The sequence below is a fragment of the Alligator sinensis genome, unplaced genomic scaffold (assembly GCF_000455745.1).
Source record: "Alligator sinensis unplaced genomic scaffold, ASM45574v1 scaffold470_1, whole genome shotgun sequence".
Lineage (NCBI taxonomy): Eukaryota > Metazoa > Chordata > Crocodylia > Alligatoridae > Alligator > Alligator sinensis.
This window is the reverse complement of record NW_005842487.1, coordinates 651372-665191: the sequence shown is the minus strand read 5'-3', so window position 1 is coordinate 665191 and position 13820 is coordinate 651372. Positions and strand designations below refer to the sequence as shown.

The window sequence follows — 13820 nt, the reverse complement described above, 5'->3', positions numbered from 1 at the left end:
TCTTTCCCATCAGCCTTCCTTTCCACAGACTCTTCCTTACCACAACACTGAAGGTAATGAAGTCTGCTTTTTTGGGGGCTCATGGTCATTATTCTGCTGCCCACCCTTTTCTTGTATTTCTAACATTTCTTCTACTGTTTCATAACCAGTTTCAACCAAAACTATCTTCTACCTTCAGTTTTTCAACCAGTTCATCCTTATAAAATTCAGAATTATATCCGCCACCTATACCATCTTTCTCCCCCTTCTGGAACAAAAAGTTGTTTCCAGTACATTCCAAGAACTTGTTGGAGAATATGTGTTCTGCCACATTTATTATCCGAGAGACATTCATATATGTAGAGTTCCTCATTATTACTGGCTCTTGCTCTTTGGATGCTTTTGCTCTTTATTCAAATCTTCAACCATCTTCTTCTAATTTGGTGGTCCAGAGAAAACTTCTACCATGGTATTTCCTCTGTCCTTTTCCCCGTTTATCTTCACCTAAAGACTTTCAATGTCTGCTTCTTCCAACTTGCTTGACTTTTAGTGTAAAGGAAATTAATTCTGGATGCGTAAGGCAAACCTGCTTCCTCTTTTCCCCTGCCTATCCTTTCTAAATATGTTAAGCACTTTAATAACAATATTTCAGGCCTGTGATTTATAGGAAAAATGACAATGTTGTACATTTTCTGTTGTTACTCCAGCACTGTTTACTTAATTACAAACACAGAAGAAATAAGTAACAAAAAACAGACTGTGCTACAAAGACTTGTAAATTCCTAGATAAATTTAAAAATAAAAATTCACTTTAATTTCAGATGTGTCTTTCTTCATCTTATAAACCTAAGCAAAGACCTTTATTTTAACAGATTTTCTTACTAAGGCTGCCTGTTGTTTATTTGCAGATCGGTTTTCAGTTTCAGTATAACCCCTTCTGAGTGCAGCAGTCCCTGTGTAGTTCATAATACAGAAATGGGGAACCAAGAAAGAAATAGATTGGAGTGTTCCACAACTAGCACTTTCATGGATGTGAACAGGAAGGGAGAACACAAGCAGCCTCTCCTCTTCTCGCATATCCCATGTGTACAAAGGCCAGCTGCAATCAGAGTTCATGCGTGCCAGACTCTGCACCACCCATATGAAAGTCTGTGCCTCAGAGGCATAATTTAAGCTTCATTGCTTGATGAATTACATTTCCTTTAGGAAGCAGCATTCTAAAAGTTATAATTTCTAATCAAAAGGAGTTAAATAAATATGAGGGTGGAGGAGGATGTGTAGAATGCCAGTTGGCTTTAGTGTGGCTAGTGACTACAAACCAGTAAAGAAGTAAGTACAATGAGTAGAAAATCTCATGCATGTGCAATCCAGCTTCACCAAGTATGTCAAAAAATGATGCAGGAAGGAGGATGCAATACATAGAAAATACATACCTTGTTCATAAAGTAACATCAGGTTTGTATTTTTGTTGGCAACCAGGTTATTCAATAAGGCAATTATACTGTGCATAGTATTTCCCAGCACACTGTCCTGATGCTCCTGTAATACAAATAAAACTACGTAAAAAATTTCTATTTTTTTTCTACAAATTGAAAAATGTATTCCCTCCAGTAATATATTCAGCAGCAAATAAAAAAATGTTAACAAAAACTTTTAAATTCAAGAATGATTGCAAGACTTTGATATACATCCTCTTTGCAATGTTTTAAATCAGGTGTCCATAGATACAACCCACAGGTCAGATCTGGCCCATGGAGCCCTGTCATCAGGCCCCTGGTGCTGCACCTGGGTGCTACACATCACAAGTCAGGCTGGCTCCACAGGGAGGGCACGTGGTGCCACAGACAGCACCCACCCCAGCCAATCCAGGACACACACTGTACATGGTCCTTTCTCCAGCTGGTCCAGGACCCATGCTGCAGGTGGCACTTGCAGGTATCACATAGATCATGGGTAGTGGATTGGCTGAAGCAGGGGGTTGAGAAGCATGGTTCTGGACCAGCCCAGTGGAGTGCCACATGCAATGCAGATGCAGCACAATCTGATGAGGGGAAGTACCGCATGTTACACATGGCATCTACTCCTGGCCAGTCTGGGACCTGTGCTGCATATGGCACCTGCCTCAGCTGGACTGCGCCGCATGCACTGCCCATTCCAGCTATTACAGGAACCAAGCAGCATGCAGTGCCCTCCCCAGCCAACCTAGGACACCGCGCCACATGCTGCTGGTGTCTCAGACCTGATGAAATAGACATCACATGCACTGGATCTGGCACAGGGCGAAGAGGGTCACAGGAAAAGGGGGAAAAAAAGTGTCTATGGGCCGAATTCAGCCCATTGTCTGTGGGGCAACATGAGTTTGATACCTCTGGGTTAAATGGATTTCAACTGAGAAGGGGAACTAAACTGAAAACTCACATCTGAACCTCACAGGCACATTTTGTCACTGCGTTCAATGGATAATGTTGAACTTCCAGGATACTTGGATCTGGAGTATAATTTGCTTCCCAAGGACCTCATAGTCATAACTGATTTATTTTTCTTCTGTATTATATCTCTTCCTCTCATTATTTTCATTATATTCAGCTTTAGTTTAAGATCCCACTTTTCTTTTTTGTGAAAAAATGCACAGCAACAAGATTTTCCTTAAATACAATATTAAAGACAATTTCCAAAGCAAGAAGGATAGGCATTTTCACATATCTAATTTAATGTTTCTTAGTGTGACTCCCTCCTCGTTGATAGATACGTCAAAGCTGTAACAGAATTTTTTGAGTCTACACTGATAAGTTGGAAATGTTCTTGGTCCCCAAGAAAAAAATATATTTTGCTGCACTACAGACTATTCTTAAGGACAATTTGTACTGAAGAAAGAGATGAACTTTTGTGGGATCAAGAACTTCACATAATCACAACAGTAATAAAAATAATAATAATATATTATACCACAAAAAGCTAATATAGAAAGAGTATGGGCTTGTGACAGGGGCTGCTTAAATATTTAAACCTCAATAGGAAATTCAGGAAATGATAGGCTGAATTTGTATTCAGACCCAAACATGAATCAAATAGGTATACAAAGTCAACATGCAGCATTTCCTACCAAAAATTAATCTTTAAAATTAAATCTATATCACCATACTAGTCAACTGCCCATTGGGAACAATAGGGAGGGGAGTGGGTAGGGATGGAGCGTCGCCGCCTCCTAGGAGCAGGGTGGGGAGGAAGCTTGCCCCGATGTCATCTCTGCCCCACTCAACCAGCAGACCACACTGCCACCGCCTCCAGGGAGCAGGCCGGTAGGAGAGAGAGCGGGCGGGGGAAGCGAGGCCAGAGGTGCTGGCTTCACTCCTCCACTTTGTTGCCACCACCTCCAGGGAGCAGGGCTGAGGAGGAAGGGGGCAGGCAAGGCCAGCAGTGCTGGCTTCATCGCCCCCCCACACTCCATCTACTCCGTTGTTGCCACCTCCAGGGAGCAGGGCTGAGGAGGAAGGGGGCAGGCAAGGCCAGCAGTGCTGGCTTCACCGCCCCCACCCCCCTCCATCTGCTCCATTGTTACCACCTCCAGGGAGCAGGGCCAGGGAGGGAAAGGTGAGCCAGTGGTATGCTGTCATGGTGGCACTTCGCAGTCGCCTCCTGTCCGGAAAGCTCTTGGAGCTTGGTTGTTTCAGTAACTAAATCAGAGTGCTCCAAGAGCATTACGGAGAGACAGAAAAATGGACTAAGCCCTTTTTATATTAGTATTAAACATATCATGGAACATTCTAATATATTTCAGTCACCTCCATGCTCTTCCCATCTGCTGCTCTTCTTCAGAGGAGGGCAACTACTCTCCAGGCTTCTAAATTACTCTATGCAGCTTTGTTCTTCAATAATGTGTTGAAATTCAAACACAAGGTAGGGTTACGGCATTAATACAAATGCAGATTACAGCATTGCTGGTACAGTTGCGCAGCTCATTTTATCAAAACCAGATGAGGTAGCATCTATTATGCCCACATTCTACCTGATGCCTGGACCTGGATGTGAGTCTGAGGCCATGTACAGACATTCAGTTTCTACTGGGAAGTTTCTAATAGCCCATTAGAAAACACAAGTGTACAAATGTTCAAGATTTTTCTTCCATAGCAAAAAATGGCCACTTGGGGAGAAAAATAACCCAGAAACAAACAGGGTTAGATCACTCCCAGGAGAGTTTCTCCTAGGAAAGCGAATGTCTGTACATGTTCCCTTCTGAGAGAAGCCACAGCACAGTCCTCCAGCATCCCAGGGTGCTTTTCTCCCTCCCCCCAACATCTGAATCACTTGCTAGACTCTACTGCTCTAGCCAAGCAGTGAGCAAACCATGCCTCTTTCACAGTCCCCACATAGTGCTGCAGAAAGACACAGACTGATCCTGAGCAGTTTGAGTCAGCCAATCATAGCTTTCCTTTCCCTTGATGCCATCTGTCACCAGGAAGAATGAGGGAGCCTGCAGAGCATGCTGAGATGTGAACACAGCCCCTCCCCCTTTCCCCTCCCCCAGCTGTGTAGCATCAACACTGCAAGTTTTCTGCTCCTCAGGGTCTCAGTGATCAAATGTCTACCCAGGGGTCACCAGGTAAATTTTTCTATCAGGAAAACAAACCCAGAAGAATGTTCTTGGATCATCTGAACGTGCGTATGCAGCCCAAGTCTCTATCTGTACAAAACGGAAGATTTATTCTTAAAGCCATGGTAAATACTTTAAGGATACAGCAAGGATGCTCACAGACACCATCAAATAGGGTTCACAAGCAAACTTTTTCTACAAAGTTCACAGTTCAGTGGAGTTCTGAGACCGGTCTTCCTTTGGAATTCCAACTGCTGTTGGCATCCAAGAGCATCTTATACACACACCTATTTCTCTGGCAGTTACTTTTGTTCTTCTCTCTCAGGTCTGTTTTTACACACACTAATGGCAACCCACCCCACTACAGGATCTCCTCGATGACCACTTAAATGTTACAGCTGGCGCAGAATGCAATTTCTTGATTATTAGATAGCAGCTGTCACAAGTCCCCCCCCCCCCCCCTGGAATTTCTACCTATTCATCTTTTAAGTGCAGCTCAAGACAGGGTCTCTAATCTGTAAAGCACACCATGAATGGAGCCCTTGCTATTTGAGAGAACCTCTCTCTTACCTACACTTCATACCATGTTTATAGCATTTAGAATAAATGGGGATTATCTGAGTCTCTGGATATGATTAGTGATTGGGAATTTTAGTGGGTAACTCATAATTCTGGACCTCTTTCCTTAAATTGTCTAGTTAATTTTGGGCCCATCTGTAATGCCATACATTAAAGAGTATTAATGCACTCGGCTACTACAGTGAAGAGGATGCTAAAAGAACCATATATATTAGTGAATCATACTAACAAAGCATTTGCTTGAAGAGAAAGTTCCAGTAAGACAAATGCACAGTTCCTTTGGGAAAAGATACTTTACCTTTTATTTATTAAATAAGAAAATTAAGTTGAATGCTATTATCACTTTTCATAATTACTCTGAGGCACATCAGATAGGACATTATATATAAACAAGATCAAACACTGTCTTCTGTGAAGCCTGGTATAGGTAAAAGTACCAGTCCTAGACGCCATGTCTTTCTATAGTGCCTTCTGTGTGGGACATTCTACACATGTCTTCTGTGTGGGACCTTACATTCTGCTACAGTGCTGTAATTCCCTTCCCAACATTTAAATAAATATGCATTTAGATCAAAAGTTGTATTTGTCTTACATGCCATATTGACATATAATTTGTGATGTCTATGAAAGGCACAATATAAGTTTATTTACATCAAAGCCTAAAATATAGGCTAATGCATCTAAATGTAATGCTGGATAATATAACTGTCATTTTCTTTAAAGAAAAATAAAGTGCCTGAAACAGAAAAGTGATGCCATATGGCTACGTTACTGCAAAACAACCCTGAAGTCAATTCTTTTAAATAGCTGAATTTTAAGAAAAACAGATTTTCAATATATCAACAAGATAAATGTACATCTGATAGGCTGTCATCATCTAATTAGTCTTCTTAAAGTGTGTTTGGAGCTCAATTGATTAATAAATACTAATATGAGTATATATGTTATTGAATAAAAAATTAATTATATAGACTGCAGAAAACTTTTTCTTATGGAAAAAAACCCTGCAAAGCTAGTAAAATAATCCTGCCTATGATAGATTATGCTTTCTTTTTTTTTTGTGAAAGTCCAATAAATTTGTCATTTTAGAGACCAGTGCACCATGTTTTTGGGATAAACATCTTGTAATAAAATATACAAGTGTAACGGAGAAGCTGGTAGTTGTGCAGCACTGCAGTGTTTGGACACACAAGGTTAGCAGCATTTAGATGAGTCATATTTCTTTTAGTGGAAATCAATCAGCTTTATTACACAACCCTTTAATGGAAGACTCTTGCAGAGATGCATTTGCTTACACTAAAGCAGTACTTTAAGAAACTTATCATACTATAAGATATAGAATTCCAGACTACAGGATATAATTTTAGGTATCATGAGGCAGAAAAATAGTCTCTTAATGAATAAAATCATGTTCTAGATGTCTGTCTTGGAGCAAAACAATGTTCTCAGCTAGATGACAGGCATTGTAATACATGTGTAGAAAATGGCTTGTGGTAAGATACTAGGTTTCAAGAAGACACAGGTATGCCTTTACCTACCTTAGACATCACTGATGTCTGTTGCACTAGCTTTTTAAGGTTTATGTAAAAAAAGGTTTCACTTCTTCATAATCCATCAGTGAGCAAAGCTGATCGAATTTGTGTGCACAACACTACAGACTGTGGACATTTAATGAACAGTGCACTTGACAGCTTTAATAAAACATAGCATTCAGCAGCAGAGATAATTAGAATTGAAGCAGCAAAATTCTAGTGTTTGGCAACACAGATGAAACAACTTCATTAAAATGTACAGCTTCAGCAAATGAAAGGCAGGAAAGCACTGGACCCTGAAGAATCAGCCTTCTCAAAACTAATTGCTTCAGTGCTTAAACAGGACAGCTATGAAATACCAAGGGCATAACAAGGAAATACTAGTAAAAAGAGAGAGAGAGAGAGAGAGAGAGAGAGAGAGAGAGAGAAGGAGAAGAGATAAATCAGCTTTTCAAACAGTACTACAATGTATTTAGGCCATTAAACTTTTTATTCTAATTTTGAAGGGTTGTGTGTTAATGAAAGAAATCACTCAGAGTGTTTTAAAACCAGTCAAGTAAGCAGGCTTGAATTAGCAAGGTGGGAATATGCACCTCAGCAAGATGCTATTGTATACACTGAGTAATAACCATTTTTCTTCCTTTCAGTGTATCAGAGTTTAAAAGAACACATCCAGAATACAACATTTGAACTACCTTTTTGGTAACATTGAAATTGGACTGAAATTGTGATAAAAGTTAACCATTAGGAGACTGAACATAACATGTGCATGCATGCCCTCCTAATTATTCATTTGGCTGAAAGTCTGGAAAATAAAAAATTCTCTAAGGATTAACTTCAGAGATATGCTGTAATTAAATCACAGGATACCATGACATTTCACACAGTAATTCTCTTTCACTCATTCTACTGTAATTATTTTAGGGGCTCTCCTTCTCAAGCCTATACATGATCTATGAACCCGAGTAGGATAATTAAGGTGACAGACCTAGATATTGTGATATTTTGTGCAATAAACCCACTGATATAAAAGTACTACACAAATGAAATATATTCAAACTATTCTTGACATAAAGGTGATTTTTTTAAAGTTCTTTTGGTATGTTATAGCCAAGACGGTATCAATGTTATGACTATATCAAAAATACCTGACAAAAATGCAGCTTAATAGTCTACCGGGCATGTTTTATTCTGTCTTTCAGTGTATATCAGCTAGGAAAAGAAAAATGTGGTTATAGTTACTCCTAAGTGGAAAAGTATGATATCATTAGAATACTGTAATTGACATTCACGATAGGCATGTGTACAGTTTTTCAAATCAGAAGAGAAAGCCAACTGAATAAAAGGGATTCTGCATAGGGATTCTGTACATAAATTGACCAATCATGCTCTTATAGTTTTGTTCTTTTTAATCTATAAATGTAGTGTTTACAAAACTTGAAATCAATTAATATAACTTATGATATTAATGTAACAATACTGTATCTGTAGAGGATCTAGCACAGGACAGACAACATTTTATTTTAAATACTTTGTATTTTCTAAAAAAGTAAACAAAACGCTGATCACTCTTTCAAAAATCACCATTATTCATATGTTCAGTTCTAGTAAACCCAACATTTCAAGGATTACAGTATGACATTGGTCATACAATAAAGGAAGCATCTACCATTCTGGCAATCCAGTTCAGAAGTAATCATGGGAATTCTAATTATTGGATGTATCACAGCATTCATATATTGAACCCACATAGGGGAGTGCAAGTGTCATACACCTTTCACTAAAATTTCTGTTAGAGAATTTAGAACAGTCCTTGAAACTTAGTGATGGGAAGAGTATCAAGCTTCAAACATTTAAAAAAACCAGTAATTCAGTGCGACCGCTTAAGAGCAATATGCATGAAAAATACTTAGGGCCTCAAGAGCCTCTAAAGCCATTCCAACTGGCCACTGAAAACCTCACTCCCTTATTTTTTTCCACACCTGACCATAGCATTTTCCTCTTTCTTCTAGAAGTATTCATTCCAGCCATCAGTGAATGTACTCCCTGAACTCCTGTCCTGGTTGCATGATGCAGATTTCAAACAGAGCCCTGGCAACCATTCCCCTTGTGTTCTCTTTACACCTGAAATCTCTACAGTTGCCTTCTTGCCTCAATAAACAAACTATACTTAGAGAGGCAGGGATGGCATGGGATGGGGGCGGATACTTGTAGAAACTGGCATCTTAGGAATGTTGCCTCTTTTTCGTCAACATCTCTGCAATGTGCCCCTAGAAAAGATGAGCTTTGGTGGTCTTCTAGACAAGTGGTTTGAGCTGGGAGCAAATGAATGTCTCCTTCACAAACCAAATATTTAGAATTAAGGAACTACATGGATCATATGGCCCCATTCTTATTTCCTTCTGCTAAACTACAGTCATTCAGAGAGTAGAACGCTATAGAAAAACCTGGACCTGTAAATAAAGAGAATACTACTAAACCAAATTTACGAAGGAAACTGTATTTCCTTGTTTGAGGTGACTGCTAAATATTCCATCACATGTAAGACTAGACAGCAGTCAAACCCTCAAAAGGTGTTCCACTTAATAAACACTGCAGAACTGCTGTACCAAAGTAAATATCAGCATTAGATGTTATAGCAAAAATAAAGCTGAGCATGTTCAGAATTCTAGGCAGAAACCCTACAGAATTTTAAGATGGAGACACAATGTAGACATGCCCTCAGTCATGTTCTATGGCTGCTAGAGCAGTGGAGGCCAAACTTTTAAGCACCCTGTGGCACAAATTAGTCCCACACCCTTCCCAAGTGCCACTCCTATCTCCATTCCTTGTCTAGTCTGATGCTCTGATTTCTGCTCCTTGCCCAACCTGTTCTGCTCTGTGCTTTCTGTCCTGTGTAGCCCATCCAATTTCCTGCTCTGCTTTCTGCTCCATGCCCTGTGCTTCCCGTCCCATCTGTTACTCTTTCTGCCTCTTGCCCTATCTGTCATTGTGTTGCCTGACCCCTCCTCAGTCTGCTACCCACCACACACAGACTCCCCATGCCACTTATGCCCATGCTACAGATTGGCCACCCCTATGCTAGAGTGAGCTAAGATCCTCAAGTACTGACAGCTAATTCAGAGAGTAGAATCATTGAAAATAATTCAGTTTACCAAGAATAAACTATTTAAACAAATGCTCTTGCTTTTTGCTATAGTCCTAGAGATGCAGAAGCCCTACTGACACCAAGGTTATAGAGTTTAATTTCCAGAGGCTGTGAATGAGGTTTTGGCAAGATCACAAGGAAATTAATGGTCCGATTCAGCTGGAACTCAGATGTCACTAGTGGTATATAATTTTTGTATGAGGCTAGAGATCAAGTTTGTTCTTCTTGAATATGGTTAAAAGCAGAATAAACCTTACTGCTTCAACCCATTCTTCTTACAGAGGTAACTGCAAGACAGTTCAGCAACAAGTTCCCAAGACTCAAAGTTGTTTATTCATCCCCAAGCACAGGGCCAAGTATTCTGGCACTGAAAATTCCTCAGAACTTCTCTTTTGCTAGTGCTATTGCTTCTCTAGTGGTTCTCTTTTGCTACAGGGAAGCCAAAAGGTGCCTCAATATGTCCTCAAAGGAAGAGCCTAGATGTATTTGATGGAGAAATCCTGAGGAAGGCCTTATGGAGATGGCTCTCACTGGGTGCACCTACACGTTCATTAATGCGCCTGAAATACTGCACATTTAGTTTAGTACTTGCTTAATAAAGTACTAACTGAATGTGCAGTAACTAGTTACTGAGCAGTAGTGCCAGTGCATGGTTATTTTGTGATGCATACTGCGCATTAGCCTAGTAACACGGCACAGTAGGCTATTAGCACAGTTTTTAACCATCACACAACTGCACAGTGTTAGGCTAATCCGCAGTAAGTGTCTCATGTAGATACACACACTGTGGCATAACTTTTTCAGCATCAAAGAAGATCCCAAAAGCAAGGGAGTTGGCTTGCTTCAAAACAACAAAGCTCAAAGAAAGCATCTGGTTCCAATACACTAGTAGGTACATGTTTAATATGATAATTTCTTAGTTGCCTGGAGAGTCCCTGATATCAATTTACAAAGAAGTTAGGAGCTAAAAATTAGTCTTTACATTGGTTAAATTCCAGTATCAAAAGTCTTACTACTCAGACCTATTTCTGCACTGGAAATGAGGAACCATTTGTTAAAAACAACTGAAGCATTGCAGATATTGATTGTTATGACTAGTTAACATCTTTTGTTCCAGATTTCTTTTGACTTTTTAACAAGTTGGCTTCTCTGGTTACCCTACAGGTGTAGAGGCTGATCCAATGATGAAATCCAGAATATTTAATTATTGGAAAATGCTGATTTATCAGGAAAATAACTCATCTGGAGAGTTTTTTGGTATGGGTATGTCCCTTTCTGTTCCCCAATGGAGCTGTTCCCTTATCTCTCTATTTCTCCCTTTGGAGAATTATACATAAATAAAACACTTGGTCAAAGAGAGAAAAAGAGAGACTGATTACTGCTCAGCAACTATAGCACCCTCTGGAGTGCAAGACCCAGGTCTAAATTCCTGGTTTGATTCTCCCTGTCACAGATAGAATAGTTGGGCCAATGAGAATTATAAAAGTTGGCAAGGAAAGTTTGGGGAAAAGTTAACTATGCGCTAAAGTCTTTTGCTGTTCGTACCCATTGCTTTACACTTTTGAGGAATTAAAAAACCAAACAAACATTATTTTTAAGATACTGTTTCAGTGCCATTAAAATTAATTTATACCTGCCCAACTGTGCAATGAAAAAAACAGCAACCATGGCTGAAACAAACAGAGCTTGTGTCATTAACATCATTGGCAGCCGGGGGCTGCTATTTCAGTCTAGGGGAGTGTGTGCACACGACACTTTAAAGCAGGCTAAATGCTTTTTCACCACTTTAATGGTGTTGGTGTTTGCACACGGCAGCGGCGTATTGCGCATTCATTCCAGTTGCTGTAGGAAATTCGGTGGTGTAATGTGCCTTAAATGACTTGGGGCACAGCAAACTAAAACTCCTTCAAAGAGTTTTAGTTTGCTGCCCCTACAACTATGGAATGAAGCACCAGGCTGTGCAGCTCCATGGCTCTGCAGAAAGCCCTGCAGGCAGCCTGGCAGCAGCCTGGGCAATGCCCCCTGGGACTGCCTGAGCCGGGTGACTGCAGGCAGGTGCCGCCTGGGGGTGGGGGGGCGCCGCTGCTGCAGAGGGAAGCATTATCCCCCCACACAGCCCAGGGACAGCTTGCCCTCCTCTCCCTGCTGGAGAGGCAAGTAAGGTATGTGCACGACATGGGGGTTTAATCAACCCTAAATTGAAGCGGTGTTTTTTTAAAATCCCATTTCATCTACACACACCCTAGGAATGGTTGAAAGGAAAGGTTCCACCCACAGCAGAGTGCAAAAATATAAACTGGCACCTCCCTTAGGGAATATCTAAAAGAGGAAGAAAGAGTTGGTGCATAATCTGTTCTTAGTTTTCTTGGCAACATTTTTTACAAGGCTGTGTTCCAAGCCATCACTCCCTCACCTATTCATTAATTCTCAGGAAATATTCTGAATCTTGCTAATTATTGCTATTATGAAAAATGAAGTTGAATAAAAACACAGCATGCAGATATTTTAATCCATAAAAGAATGCCCTAATCAAGCAGCCTGCTTGTATCACCTCTCAGCTTTACATTCCATTTCCACTATTTAAAATACAAATGCTACAATGTTCTTATAGCAAATTTATTATCCACCCTTTTTCAGCTTATTCCTGCAGCAGAAAACAATGTTTTCACCTAGCTGGTATCAAGGCATCATGCCTCAAGGCAGGGAGTGGGCTGAAGCCCACAATGAACTGGCTGGCAGAAGTGCTGAAGAGTAAAACAGCCAGCATTAATGCCCCTTGAGAGCGTCTCTCTTTCATGTTTAGAAAGACAAACCAATCCACTTCAAGCAAACTGTATACTGTACAAGAGCACCAGTAAAGGAGAGAAAAATGATCAATTAGTTTTCATTTGTAAATAAAACATAATAAAAGCAATAAAAATAAAAAAGATGATTCCCCCTTTTTAATGATAAATAATACCTGTTAACAAACTCTTGGTCACGTTGCTTGTATTAAATAATTTTTGTGCAGTTGTGGTACTGTAACAAGTTTCAGAATTAAAGTAAGTAATCAGTTCACCCCTCTTGAGCTATTGTTTGCAGACATCTAGATTTTGTAGAGACGTACTATGGGAGAGGGGTAAGTCCAGCCCCACCCCACCAGGAAGAGCTTGGCGCAGTTCTGGCCCCACACAGATCCGGAGGTACACGTACCTCCCCCCCACCCCCCATGCCCTCCCAATGAGCAGCAGGAGCACTGGCAGAAGCTGCTGGACAAGCAGGCAAGCATCGGACCAGTGGCTCTTGCACAAGCAGTGCGCAGCTGCAGGAACTGTGCCCCACTCCCCGCGCCTCCTGGATGAGCTGCGGCTGCATCCTGTGCCCACCCCGCCCTGGCTGGGCAGCACTTGCCCCAGCCCCACTCCTCTCTCACCATTGGGGCCTTGATCTGCCCCCACCATGCCCTTTCCCTTCCACCACCCCCCTCCCCTTCCACAACACCAGACTTACCAGCTGCACACAGCTCTCCAAGCTGCCAAGCTGGTATCAGAAATTGGATCAGTATCGGCCAATATGCCTCCTTAAAAAACAGCTATTAGCATCGGCCCCAAAAATCTATAATTGCACCCCTATTTTCAGCCTTTTTCATTTGTGGACCCCTAAAAAACTTTGAATGGAGGTGCAGACCCCTTTAAATTTTAAGTGTGGGTATTCACATATTTTTGATTGATCATAGTCATCTTTCAAGAACCGCTTTGACATAGTCTGTGGATCTCCTGGGGTCCACAGACCACAGGTTGAAAACCACCGCCCTATGCCCTAGCTCCAAACATTCCTTAACATAAGTGGGTTTGAAATTGGATTTAAATTGCACAGCTCTTGACAATTTCTTGTAATTAAGGCCTGATCCTGCAAATACTAAACAAGTGTGGTCACTTATAACTATCAGCAATTCCAGTGATCTCAAAAGGACAAGGAAGTGCTTGCAAAGATAACTATGATTCACAGCAGG

At 40.8% G+C, this 13820-nt stretch overlaps 1 protein-coding gene across 1 annotated transcript in view; it reads right to left on the bottom strand.

The window, feature by feature from the left end:
* ULK4 (unc-51 like kinase 4) overlaps nucleotides 1-13820 on the bottom strand; it is a 457838-nt gene that overhangs the window by 157644 nt on the left and 286374 nt on the right. Inside the window, exon 32 of the mRNA XM_025212836.1 lies at nucleotides 1413-1518. Coding sequence (XP_025068621.1) covers nucleotides 1413-1518 — 106 coding nt within the window. The remainder of the gene's footprint in view (nucleotides 1-1412; nucleotides 1519-13820) is intronic.